The sequence below is a fragment of the Gavialis gangeticus genome, unplaced genomic scaffold, assembly GCF_001723915.1.
Source record: "Gavialis gangeticus isolate Ggan-Ray unplaced genomic scaffold, GavGan_comp1, whole genome shotgun sequence".
NCBI lineage: Eukaryota > Metazoa > Chordata > Crocodylia > Gavialidae > Gavialis > Gavialis gangeticus.
The window spans coordinates 3,269,872-3,283,664 of record NW_017729018.1 but is presented as its reverse complement, the minus strand read 5'-3'; the positions used below and the strand labels follow the sequence as shown (position 1 = coordinate 3,283,664).

General features: G+C 45.5%; 1 protein-coding gene across 2 annotated transcripts in view; it reads right to left on the bottom strand.

Moving 5' to 3' along the window:
• The window catches only part of PRAM1 (PML-RARA regulated adaptor molecule 1), a 37,269-nt gene extending 24,912 nt beyond the window's left edge, over nucleotides 1-12,357 (bottom strand). Inside the window, exons 1-5 of one of the 2 annotated variants that reach the window (XM_019513242.1) lie at nucleotides 11,987-12,357; nucleotides 8,147-8,831; nucleotides 2,546-2,627; nucleotides 1,395-1,507; nucleotides 207-261 (exon numbers count right to left, since the gene is read on the bottom strand). In XM_019513242.1, the coding sequence (XP_019368787.1) occupies nucleotides 207-261; nucleotides 1,395-1,507; nucleotides 2,546-2,627; nucleotides 8,147-8,831; nucleotides 11,987-11,989 (938 nt within the window). In that variant the 5' untranslated portion in view covers nucleotides 11,990-12,357. The remainder of the gene's footprint in view (nucleotides 1-206; nucleotides 262-1,394; nucleotides 1,508-2,545; nucleotides 2,628-8,146; nucleotides 8,832-11,986) is intronic. The other variant, XM_019513243.1, reaches the window with a different exon arrangement.
• Between the last annotated feature and the right edge of the window lie 1,436 nt (nucleotides 12,358-13,793).

The following is a 13,793-nucleotide window of genomic DNA, read 5'->3' as shown; positions in this document are numbered from 1 at the left end:
AAAAACCTAACTGGATACCATCCTCAAAATTAGAAACCTGTTGTAGAAGGAAACTCTCAGCTCCTGAAGTTTCCCAGTTCATTCCCTACTAATGTCTGGCACAATGGTGCCCTTGCAGGACACTGTAACTAATCCAGGAGAGTCCTAATGTGGAGCACAGAGCTTAGAAAAGTGAGTCTCTCAGACTTAATAAATCCATGTATTACCTCAGTGTGGCGAAGTCTGGAGGAAATCTGCCAGGGGTCAGACCAGTCCTTCCACCTGCATAATTAGATGCCAGAAGAAGAGTCCATGTGAGGCTGGTATGCCAAAACCACCTGCTGAGACCCACTTAGAAGAGCTCCTGGGAGCTCAGAGGTTGAGGCTGGGTCCTACTTCTGCCACCCAGTGGTCCAGGCATCTAGGTCTCAGTAATTTAGTTTTTATAAGGGACTTCCCCATGAGGAAATGACTCCCCAGCTAGATCCACCTTGTTGTCAGCAAGGACCTCTTGATGTGCACCTCAAATGTTATCCTGTCCTACTCTCTTTTGTTCAGGATGGTGCTTACAGCTCACTTCTGTAGCCAGCTCCTGGGATTTCCAGACCTCACTGCCATAAGACACAGTGCTCTCCACTTGCTCCTGTTAGCCTGGGCTACAAGTAAGGGTTTCCAGTATAAGAACGAACTGAAGCAGATCGAGTTAAATCAGCTCATCCCTACATGGGGCCACTCTTATTCTAGCATAAGATGGCTTTTTTACAACGTTGCTTGTGTCACTAAGGAAAGCTTCAATTAAGCTGGAAAAGCCATCCTTATGTCAGCATAAGTCTGCCCATGCAAGGTTTGTACCAGTCTAACTATAAACATGGTGCTATGCAGCTTTTCCGTGTAAATGAGGCCTGCATATTACTGCCCCTTGCATCTACCCCAAATCATGCAGGACCCTTCTGTGACCCTGTCATGGGTTTCAGACACTGCCAAGACAAGGCAATGACCTCTCTGGTTATTATATTCACAGAAAAGCCTCAGAAGTGGCCAGGAGAAGGGGACCGGTTGTCAGGTGCTTTCTCCATGCCATGCACAGGTGCTGCACAAGCCCACTGGGAAGCAGGGAATGGGGCAGTCTCCACCCACTCCACCCAAAGCTATCTATTTGGGCCCCTCTATGGAGGCTGGGCCCTCAGAAAACCTTTGGATGTCCAAGCCGTGTGAGGACCTGGGGCTTGGGGGGATTTTCAGGGGCTCAGGGCTACATGGGGCATCCCCATAGTTCCCCAATGGGCACAAGGTCAGGTTCACACACTCCCTTTTCAGAGTGAAGCTGAAATGGTGGCAGGCTGCATTCGGAGGCTGGAGCTGCCATTGCATATTCTGTGCTGACTAATAAATGTTATATCCTGCACTGTACTTACCTTGTCCAGAATGGAAAGAGGCTGTGGGCTGGGAATTGGGGAGTAATAGGAGCTGTTTGCCTTTGTTGACTGGCCCAACTGTTTCCACATCATCATATATCTCATCTTGTTCCCTGAGGCATGGGGAAAATTGAGATAAGAAAGCTGAGCTGTGGTGGCTACAACTGCAGTCTGAGACTAGAATTTAATATACAATCAAAAGCCAATGATACAAGAGGGGGGAGCAGAAGGGGAGAGGAGTGTATCAGAGCTGAGAGCAGACATCCGTCTGAACAGGAATAATTTATGGCATAATGTGCTAATGAGACTGGCCTTGCACTGCATGTGGCAATGCCATTGTGCAGAGTGTTCTACAAAGCTCTGGCCAGCGTGCACCTCGCTTACAGCTGTACACTGTGCTGTGGACCGGTGCCTTGGCTACACTGAGAGAAAAAAGATGATTAGTATGTAAATTATTAGGTCTGCTATGTGGGACACTGTAGGCTGGATACAGACACACTGGCCCTCCCATGAATCATAGAAAGTGAGGGTTGGAAGGGACCTCAGGGGGTCATCTAGTCCAACCCCCTACTCAGAGCAGGACCAGCCCCAGCTAGATCATCCCAGCCAAAGCTTTGTCTAGCCTGGTTTTGAAAACCCCCAAGGATGGAGCTTCCACCACCTCTCTGGGTAACCCGTTCCAGTGTTTTACTACCCTCCTAGTGAGAAAAATGTTCCTAATGTTTAACCTAAACTTCCCTTGCTGCAACTTGAGACCATTGCTCCTTGTTCTGTCATCTGCCACCACTGAGAAGAGTCTAGCTCCATCCTCTTTCGAACCCCTCTTTTAGGTAGTTGAAGGCTGCTACTTATTCTGGAGTTTGAACTGCTCAGCACTGAGAAGGAATCGCAACCAAAAGGCCCACTTCCCTTCTGCTCTGCACCATGCACACTCATTTAAACTAGTGCAAAGTAGATCAGAAGGGCAGCTGCACAAGGTGCAGCACAATGGTGAATCCAACCAAAGACGGGCATCTAGTATTGACATCTAAAAAAATGCAGCTGAAAAATGCTGGCCTGTGTGCCTCACCCTAGTCTGTGGTAGGCAGCAAGCCATCTTGTACCTGGAGATGCAAAGGAAAAAAGGAAAGAATTGGCAAGTCGGAACTTACCTTGCTAAACTTGAGACGTGAGGAAATGGAGCAGCTTTAGGTGGAACTGGTCCAAAGGAAGCAGGATCTGGCTTCGAGTAACCTATAGCAAAGGTGGAGGATGATGGGGAAGAAGGAAAGTCAGATCACTGATTACTTTAAACCAATTTTCTGGACTTGACAGGGGAAATGCAGCCCTCTCCTTGGGACCTGCTCTAAGATTCCAAACCTGACTGTCCTGTCTGAAGAAGTCAGCCAGGGCAAGTACTGGGGCAGGCCTTGGCAGCAGGGGAAAAAACGAAACCTGGCATGGGGGATGTGCCTTATATGGTATTATGAGCTGTGATATAAATCCCAAGCCATCACACTAAGACAGGTTCAATGTGAACAACGAACTTCACCATAGTCTCATATAGCTACTGCAATGGCATGTGCTCTCTTGCTCATTCATTTGCTGCCTCATTGATCACCTGGCTGGTTCACCATCATCATGACAATGATTATTTTTATTGCTCTTATTACCTGGCTCGTATCTCTGTCACAACTCTCAAGAGTTATTTTGTCCAAAAAATCCTCTCCAGTGCATTTTATTAACTCTTGCAGCAACAGGACACTGATTGCTGTTGTCCTCCTGCTTTAACTGTGGCAGGTCAGGATGCTTTTGGTGTCCCTAGGCAATATGCCTTATAGTCATGCAACAGGGCTCTGTGCTTTCAGGAATAAACCAAACCAGGACTTATATGAGACAGTGTGGATAGGGATGACCCTGCCTCAAGCAGGGGATTGGAATAGATGACCTCCAGATTTCCCTTCCAGCCCTATTTTTCTATGATTCAATGTTTCTGATGAACTACAGTGACATTCCTTGGCTCAGAAAAGCACGGTAGAAGGCAGAGGAGATTTGCACTTTACAGACTAACTAAATCAGAGAGCCATATATATTCAAAAGCAGTAACCTCTTAGCATCTGATAAACTAAGCTAGTGATAACAAAAGCTTATGTATCTTTGATTTAGTTAGTGTTGTCCAATTTCCAAGCAGGGCATGGGCCGCACACCGGGGCAACCTATGGCCCCCCCAGGCTATACACCCCACGGATGCCCCCCCACTGCTGCACTGTGCACCTGCAAACCATCCTGCACTGCTGCGCTGTATGCCTGTGACCCCTGCACTGCAGTACTGCATGCTCAGCATCCCCGTCCCCCCCGCCACCGTGCCTGTGACCTCCCTAACCTGCCCACTCTCATTCCCTGCTATACTGCATGCCCCAGGCTCTCGCTGCCTGCCTCCCTGGACCAGGTATAGGAACTAGCAGCTGGTGGAGGGAGGAAGAGCCCAGAGACTCCTGCTGCTGTTGCCCCAAGTGATGGGGCAGTGGCAGCTGGGCAGAAGCCTGGGGTTGGGGAGTGGTTACATTTTAACCCCTTGTGGGCCACTAGTTGGACAGCCCTGGTCTATAAGGTGCAAATGTACTCTGCCTTTTGCCTGGCTTTGGACACACACAGCTAACTACCTCCCTCAGAAAAGAGAAAAACTGACTGACAGCAAATGCAAATATCCTTTGTACTGCACGAGTCTGTGAGGCTTGAGTTAATCCCAATTAACAAGTTACTTCTAGCCAACTCATCCGTTGTTAGGTTCAGTATCCATTCAACTGCAGCTGGAACCACTATTAGATGAGGGGCCCTTAGACATACTTTTCCCAGCATCAAGAATGCCGAGCTAATGGACAAACATGAGTCAGCTCCCTCCAAAATCTTGGTGCTCTTTTTAGGTAACATTTTGATGGCTCGTTCAATCTTTCTTCAACAACCATATGGGTTATAAAGTTACTTCTCTTTTGAAATGCAAGCTGAGAGTCTCCTGTTCTCATTGTGTTTCAGCCCTTCAGCATGCAGTAACCAAAAGCAGTCCCTATATCTTCACTCTGTATACTGCATGCTTCCATCAATGACATGGGAAGAGGTAAGGAGGGGCTGCTGGGAGTGTGGAAACAGAATGGCCTGAACATAGCAGTTACCAGTTTTCCATTCTCCAATACATAAGTATACGTAAGTACATAAATGTTAAGCATGTTTTTCTGTAGTGCCCCTCATCATGGTACAGTATTAGAGCACTTACAAAAAGTATGATAATGCCTAAATAACTCAAATTGTCCATCAGGACCAAAGAACAACAGACTTTGCAGTCCAGAAGCAGAGATGCCCACCAAATGATCAATAGTATCTAAATGGCATGATCATAGGGGTACTTTTTTACTTTTTATGGTGGTGAGTTTTTCTCTCTTATGGACTTCCTTGCTCTATTACACCAGTTCACAGAAGTAAAAAGGGGACTGCACTACTGAATAGCAATTAAGACTTGCAGCTCTCAGAAAGAAAAGAAACAGGAATCCACTCTCCTGCTGGAATCCTTCTTGGATTGGCAGACACAACCCCAGCACTTAAGGGTTGAAGAGCCGACAACACAGCTCTCGCAGAAACATGATAAGGAATCAATTCTTCTAATTTCAGACAGGGTTGTTGTTAAATCTTAATTCCATCTAGTGTCCAGATCATCCGTACCTGGCTCCCTTAGCATCCATTCATTGATTCCCTTCCTACATTCTGGCCCATGGAGTGGTAACTCCTCCCCTGCTCAGCACCTCCCTACACCTACTCCTCACACCTAGACCCCTAGCTTCCAGACTGCTTGCTCTTCCCTGTCCTGCTGCTGAGCTAGGGCTACATAAGCCACAGAAGACAGAGTCCCAATGTCAGGAGCCCCTGGTGGCACATCCAGGATGCTGTTAGTTAGATCAGCCACTGTTTTCTGTGCCACGATTGTGTAAAAGGCTTTGCTGATACAGGATTGGATGAGCCAGGTGGGTTTTGTTGGTTTAAAAACTCCAAGCTTATACACTCTGCAAATCAAGAAAAGAGGATTATCCTCCATATGAAAGATCCCCGGAAGGCAAGGGGGGCTGGATTTGCTATAAGAAAGCTTGAGTGAAATACAAAGCAAGGAAAATCAATTTCCATCTTCTTAAAGTGTTTAGGAAGGTGATTGCTAACCAGGCATTTCTTCAGCCACTATGGGCAGACTATGAAGTTGCATGTGACCTGGAAAAGGAAGATCCTAAGGAATGGATTGTTGTGAAAAGACTGCTCACAGTTACCAGTATCGCCTGCTGTCTTGTCACAGATAAAGAGGACCCCGAAAAACTGGAGATGCACCCCAGCCATCTATTAATGCTCAATATGAATGTGCTTAACGTGAGAGGCCAGGGACTGTCAGAATTTGTATCAGCAGGGTGCACAGCTCACAGACGTATTTGGGCAAGTGATAGGAAGCAGCGTGGCCTAGGAGGCAACTCTGGGGCTGGGTTGTGAAAACAGCAGAAGCCAGATTTGCTTCATGTTGGCCTAAAAATGAACATCTCAACTGAAAGGAAAAGACATAATAAGAAAAGACTCCAGCGCAAAGACTGTTGTGAGTCATTACCGTGTGTGAGGACAGAGTTGGGGAGAGCTAGAGAGAGTGTAAGCCTACAGAAGCCTGTATACCGCAAAGGTAGTACATGAGGTCCATTTGAATAATGCCAGTGCATCTGATATTAGACCATTTTATTTTCAGTGGCACGGATGTTAAAACCACAGGAAAATATGGTTTGACTCACAGACGGGGCAGGGAGAGGTTGGACTCTACATGAAACCTAATAAATGCACCAGTTACTATAGAGCAAGACAGGATGGAAATCTAGCTTTCCAACACAGTGGAGCCAAACTAAAATTATAGGATGCTCCTTATCTGAAGAATTATCTCTGCTAATTGAACTGCACTTTAAGATTAAAGATGACAAAAGCCTGCCTTCGAAATAGTAAAATGGTTACAAAAAGCCAGTTCTTTCAGCTGAAACCTGTGAGGAGATTGGTCTAATTACAGTGAACAAGGAGTTAACCTATCCTTAAGGCATCTCAGACTGAAAACACCCAAGGAGTCCAACATCACTGATGGATGAGAAGAGCCCATCTGACTATTAAGATTTATGGTGTGGACCGGAGCTCTTGCTTGATGAAGCAGAGCATTTTAGTAATTAGGACACTGCCCTAGCACTCACGAGAGCTGTTCCTTGTCTGACCTCAGGCATATCACTCAAGTCCCTGGTCCCAGTTTCACATCTGGACAAAGAGAATGAATGTATTAAGGAACAGCATTTCTCAGCCTCACACAGATGCTATGAACCTAACTACATTCATGAGTGCAGGCAGACAAGATTATTTGGGTAAACGTGATATTTTATTAGACCAACTAAATACAGTAGCTGGAAAAATTGTTCTTTGCAAGCTTTTGGGCACAAACACTCTTCTTCAGGTATAGGGTGTTTGTGCCTGAAAGTTTGCAAAGAACAATTTTTCCAACTACTGCATTTAGTTGGTCTAATAAAAGATATCACATCCACCCAAAGAACCTTGTCTGCTTATGTCCTTAGACCAACATGGCTACAACCAACAACCCTAATTCGTAAGTGCAGGATACTCAAATATTGTAGTAATGGAGTCCCTATCAATACCTGAGATAAAGTAGGCAATCATCAATCCTTCTGGATTGCAAAGTACACATGAGACATCACCAGGATCTTTGACATGTACACCTAGGTGGGAGGATGCCCAGGCCTTCCAACCATTGAGACAGCCTCCAAAGGCCAGACTGAGTCCAGATGTTTGGGACCTCAATGGCTGTAGTTACATGTGCATCTGGGAATCAAACCCAGGTTTCCCATGTTGTAGACAAGGAGTCTACCACTGAACCACAATAGCAGGCACCTTATAGAATAAGGTGTTTAACGTGGGCCCCAAAGTTACAGAATAACAGTTTAATGTGGGCCCCAAAGTTGAGCTATTCCAGCATGAGCCAGGTAAAGGGCCTGACATTTTTAAAGGCTCAGAAGAGGGGGAAGAAACCCCCTGCAAACTTGTAGAACAAATGGGTGTTGAAAAGAGAGCCAAAACCTTGGATCAATGATCTAGTGGCAAAGAGAGCTTGTGTCAAAGGTCAGCACAAAAACCAAGTCCTTCTTGGACCCAATTTGGATGATCCTGGTGACTCAGATTTGCAATTCTTTCACATACGTATTAGGAGCCACATCATAAAGGGCTGTCTGGGGTGGAGGCCAATCCAGATATGGTGCTGACAGTTACAGAGTTAGCTAATTCCTTAAGATAAATGGTGTATGAGGTCCTCTCTCTAGCTGTTTGGAGGGGTCACTGTTGCTTCCCACATAGTCAGAGCCCTTCTCTTCTTGTGTATTTTTCAAAGAAAGCAAGTCAGCTTTCACTCATTTCTGGGTTTCCTTCAGCTTCCTCACTCTCCTCAATTATTAAAACAATTCTGCTCGTTCTTTTCCAACCTGTTATGTTTATAAAAGCCATAGCCCCACCTTTCCCTAAAAGCCTCAACATTTCTACCTAGCGTGAGTTGTCTGTTTTAATTCAGCACCGTTTCCTTCCTGAACTATGCACCATTGTACCAACTATGCATAACTCTGCACTGTGCACCACTTTCTTCCTAGAACTATGCATTCTAGGACACTTTCCTCCCCTGGCTGCATGGGATTGTCACGTGACAGACGTCCTGTACATACCATGCCGCACATCTCTCTGTGGCGGTGGTACAGGAGAAGCATGTGCTCGGGCTTTCCTGAACCTCTCTAGGTCCACTACAGGAGGGCGACTGGGTTTGACTGGTTTCGACTGCAGTGGTCTTGCTTGCGGGAGTGGCTTTTTCCTAGGAACCTTTGCGAGGTCTTTCTCAGTTACACTCCGTGGAGTATCCACTGGGGCTGGGACAGCTGTCCCTGTGGTAGGAACTTGCAAAGTACCTGAACTTACTCCTTCATTCTTAGGATATTGGATCGGTGGCCATTTGTGCAGATTCAGGTTTTTCTGAGGAAGGTCTATGTTGCTCCTTGCAGCCCTCTGGTTTTGTGGTGCTGCTTTTATTCCTGTTTTCAGACCAGCTGATTCCACTACCTTCCCATTCTTTGACTTGGGCACCAACGCAGGTTTTTCACGAAAATGAAGATCTGGTAATCTTTGTCCCAGGCCTTGGACTTTACTCTGAGACAAGGGAGCATTTGTTAAATCCATCCTTTTTGGTTCTGCTAATTTTGGTGATTGGTTGTTCTTGAACCCAGTTTGAAGCCCATCTCTCTGCTCCTTTGCAAGTGATACTGCTGGCTGATGCATGGATCTGTCACTCTTTTCAGAGACTTCATGCCTGTGCCCTTCAAACTTTGACCTTATATGTCTAACACCCTCTTTTCCTTCCTGGAAGAGAACAGACATTGTTAATTCCCAAACAGCTCTGTATAACACTAAGGACAGTATTAGTTATTCACGGTAGAAAGGTCCACAGAGTGAAATTAGAACCACACACATTTCCTATTCTGCTTGATAAATGTCTATTATTTGTATTGCCTAATTGCCCAGAGGTGAAAAAGGCCCTTCCCCAAAGAGCTCTGGAGCCTGTGTGGTGGTACAGAGCCTCAGTACTGCTGGCAATGGCATCTGAAAGCGCTCCCCTTTGATTCGTGCTTACCCAAAATTTAAAATCAACTGTCTGGCAGTGGCAGCAGCGTTTCTAGCCTGGAAGTGCTGAGGGAGTCAATTGACTTCATGGCTCATTGTCACCTGCTTGATCCCTTCTCAACTCTTCATTGCATTGTTAAAGACCCTCTCTTCTTTTTGATGGTCTTGATGTCCTGCCAAGCAAGCAAGCCTTCATTCCACAATTCTGTAGTCTGTTAGCTGCTCCTGGTAACATAACTCCTATTTCACAGCCCTAAGGGTTTTTTTTAACTCATTCCAATGAAGTTATATTCATTTTTTGCTTCAGTCTTAAACTGAATGGCACAGTCCTGGGCCCCTAGGGTATTAGTAAAGCTCCTAGTTTATTTTTAACTAGAGAAAAATATGTGTTGTTCTCTATGTGATGATGCACCTCACCGTCTCCACCACCCTTTTCAACTAGATCTGCCCATGGGATTGAACTCCCTGCTTGTTCTGGAGGTGGGAGTGGGTGCAAAATTACCCTCTTCTTGACAAAATCACCATGAGAAATCAACATGGGGTCAATTCCAGGACTCATTTTTCTCTGTTCTTTATCCTTGGTTCCTTCCTAAGTGTTTTCAATAGGAGGGAACCGCCTGGCCCTGGGGTTCCTCCGTATTTATATCAATATGGCTAAAGTTAGAGTTAACATCTATATCCTGGACAGGGCTCAGCAGTGGGCTCCGTGCTGCTCCTGATTTCCATGGAAGACCAGAAAAATGGAACACCAAAGCTCCCTCTTGACTCTGAAATGTGAGAACAGTGACCACCATGCAGCACAATGGCTCACTAGCTTTGAAGACTGGCCCCAGTGTAGATTGAGTGTCCAATTCTGGAAGATGACATTGGCTGCTGCATGTATTGGCTTGCCTAAGAGATGAGCACTGCTGCTGGTGCAGGTTGCTGCTCTGACTTTTACAAGTGTGATTTCCGGCACACGTGATTTGGGTTCTAAATGCTCCTAGGTGCATTTTACCAGCCACAGCCCAATAGGCACGCACGCTAATGCTAACTGGGACAAACTTGGTTGTGCCTCGTTTGCACTTTTCTTTGAAAAGGCATGGTTGGCACAAATTCCACTTCCTGATACACAGGTGCAATGTCTTGGTTAACAGTATAAGCTGACAATACCGCCCTTCAGAAGTTGCAGCCTTACATGCAAGCACTGCTGCTAAAGTGAGAAGCTGTCCTAGTTGCATGGCTGGTGTGGGAGGTTGCTGTCTTCGTGTGGGTGGAGTCTACCCTCCTCTTAAGAGTGCACATGTTTTTCCTGTGGCTTTCCCATTATGCTATGCTTGCATCGTGAAATAGGTCAGACCTGCATCTCTGCACCAATGAAGAGGCAGCCTCTAGAACAGCATTTAAAAGTTGTCTGAATGTCCTAGAAACATCTGTGTTGGAAACAGCCACAGAATAGCAGTAAATAAAAAGGGTCTACATTGGTTTGGTAGTTCTGTACCAAAAGCAAGGTATGTAAGAAGAGCAGCAGAAGCAATGTAGTTGGATTTTTAGAAGCTTATTAAGCATTAATTACATGGACCATATCCCAAAAAGCTATCATCTGTGGACTGTGAAGTACCAATTCTATTTGGTTACAAAATAGCTAATTAGCCTGATCATTTTTCTTCTCTTAATGCTCTTCTCCACAGTGGTCCCAGATTTCAATTTTATTTTGTGCTTGTGAATTGTTTTCATTTTACAAATGAGAAAACTAAGATGCAGAGAAGCTGAAGCAAATCTTTTTAAACCTTGGTGCTCAAATTCAGGTACCTAAGGAAAGTGTGAACTCCCCACCTCCTGCAGATACTATTGGGATCACACGTGGGTGTAGCCTCCTTTCACAGCTGGAACAGGATTGCAACAAGGATATTGCTAAAGGCAGGCAGAGATGGAGACAGAGACCAGCATTTCCTGTCTCATGGCTGTTAAACTCAGTAGACCCAGTGGCTTTTGAACAATTGAGTAATGAAGCACTCTTTACCACATTTACAAAAGTTAACTTTGTTTTGTCCAGATTTCTGACTTCTTTAATATAAATGTTTGAAAAAAATCTTGCTGTTATTTCATTAATAAAAACCTTGATGAACTGTTTAGGTATGAACAAAATCTGCTTCACCTTGAGCAGAAAGAGGTAGTCGTGTAAATATTAGTCTGAAGTTAGGCAGAAAGGGAAGATTTGTGCTTCTCATACTAACTGCAGTGGATGCATTGCATAAGTTTTCACAGGAAGCAGGCTTACATCTGACAAAGTAAGCCTGCTGAGCTTATGCTGTGCATCTCTGATATAGTCAGTCTATAAGGTGCAAATCTACCCTGCCTTCTGCCCATGTGTCCTGCCACAATTCCAACTTTGCTCTTGTGTTCATTCAAATATAGTAATCTTTTCTTTCATTGCTTTTGAACCAGAGGGGATTACCATGATACTCTAGTCTGACCTCCTGCACAAGTCATGGTTCCTGCAGCAAGCTCAGTAACTTGTGACAATTCTTGGAAGATATCTCATCTTGTCTGAAAGCCATGAAGTATTTCTGTGTGCTGCTATTCAACTACGTGTGCACCTATAGGTGGCTGTATTTCAATGCTGAACAAAGTGGATCTTGCATCTAGGTTATATTTTACCCTAAAAAGCAATTTGAGGTTTTTCAGAATTTCATTATACACAGCAGTACAGACATCACATTGTCCAAAGGGTGTTGCTTGCTGCATAATGTTTTTTGCACCTCCCTTGGTGAATGAAGCAGCCACCTGTTTGCGGCAACAGAAGCAGAGACAATCCTTCTCAGCCAATGCTATGAAGGGTTGCTACCTGGTCCCCCCATCCCTGCATACAGCACAGCACAGGTGTGTACAGCTAGAGACAATGTATTACTCACCATCTTCCATCAGCAGTCACTTCTTCCCCTCCTCACCACCTTTCCATAGAGAAGCAAGTACACTCAACCAAAATTCCTCATAGAAGGTGCTGACCCACTATCTGCATGCAGCATGGTCACCCTCTACCCATGCAGCCTATTCTTGAAATGGAAGCTTTTTCCTGGGGTTTGGCAAACTGCTGTGTCTAATTTCAGGAAGTAGCTGTGACTTAAGTATGTAAAACAGCGAAAGAAGGAGGAGCAGCTATTTCTAAACACCTCGCTTTGATGCCTGTGAAGAGGAGGAGGAGAGGAGAAGTGCTGAGAAGGTTACGCTGGTAGCACTGAGTCTTGTAGTCCATAAGGTGGATAACACAGGCTGGAGCCTCAGATGTAAGAACACTATGAAGATAGGTCAGAGTCTGAAGATAGCTGTGTTCCTGGGGATTTTTGGTGTAGGTTATATTATGGTTTTACAATGGCAAAAGTAGACAAGCTGTGGGTTTGGTCCTCAGATCATCATGAAACCTACATTGAGCCCAAGGGATTAATAATTAGCTTCTCTCTCAGCCCTGTCCCCATCTCCATTAGCAGGGAGTTGTTCCTGTGCAGGACTATGATACCTTGTTCTTACAACATGCTTTTCATTGACAAATCCCAAGGCACTTAGCAGAGGGGGAAAAGAGAATTTGCTTGGCCTTCTGTAACTGGTTCTTTGAGATGTTGAAGTCCACGTGGATCCTGCAGGTGCATGTGTGCCTCATACCTGGAATCCACAAGCAGATCTTGGATTTTGAAAAACGCAGCGTGCCAGACAATTCAGTGCCACGGGGAGAGAGGGGTGGCAAATGGTCGTCAGCAGAGAATTCACTGAGTATCCACTAACATTTGAAGTGGGATGTGACAACATCACTGCACTGCACTGCACCTAAATCCTGTGAGAGGACACAAAGGGTGAAATTACTGTGCCCCTCCCTTGGATACCTTGCCATCTGAAGTCTGGTTTAACTGCAGTCTATAGAAGGTGGGTCACAGGACGCATGGTGATGGTATCATCTCAAAAAGGCATTGTTCTTTCTCCTTGAAGACACAGGATTTGTGTGTTGCTCCAAGGGACGTGATTAGTCAGAAGACTCCAAGTTTGTGTACAAGGACAGTGTGAACTGTGCTGACACATGCACAAAGAGGAAGCACCATTACACTCCTTGTACTTTTGGAGAAAACAAAGCACAGACAAGGGAAGTAACTTTATCAAAGTCATACAACAGCCAGCAGCAGAGTGTAACAGAGAGCCCCAGACTCTCTCTCACTTAAAGAGGAAAAGCAGCCCAGCCATGGAGTTCTGCAGCAGGGGGCAGCAGCTGCAGGTCTCCAGGACAATTGGCTAATGGATAATTAGCCAGCAGGTGCAAGCAGTCAGATGACAGGATGCAGGCAGGACCAGGGAAGCATATAAGCTCAGGGCTGGGGCCAGTATGGTAGTCCTTTTTTGGATGTCACCAAGAAAGGAGCTCTTAGCCAAGGGAGCCTAGGATGCTGGGTTAGTGAGGTTTTATACTCTTGAAGGAGTGGAAGACTGCTACATGTTGGTATTTATGTTATAGCCCAGGGGCTTGTATTTACGTTGTGTTAACTGGTTTTGTGGATGAGAAAAAGTGGAGGCCTTATTAGTGTCCGAGAGGGGCATTTGACTGCCTTGAGCCCTGCCAGGGGCAGGGCTTAAATGCTTATTGAGTGGAGAGAAGCATCCAAGAGGGGTGCAGCCACAGAGGGACCAGGTGCTCAGTGCCTCAAAGCCAGGTCTTATTCAGTGGGCATAGGCTAGAAG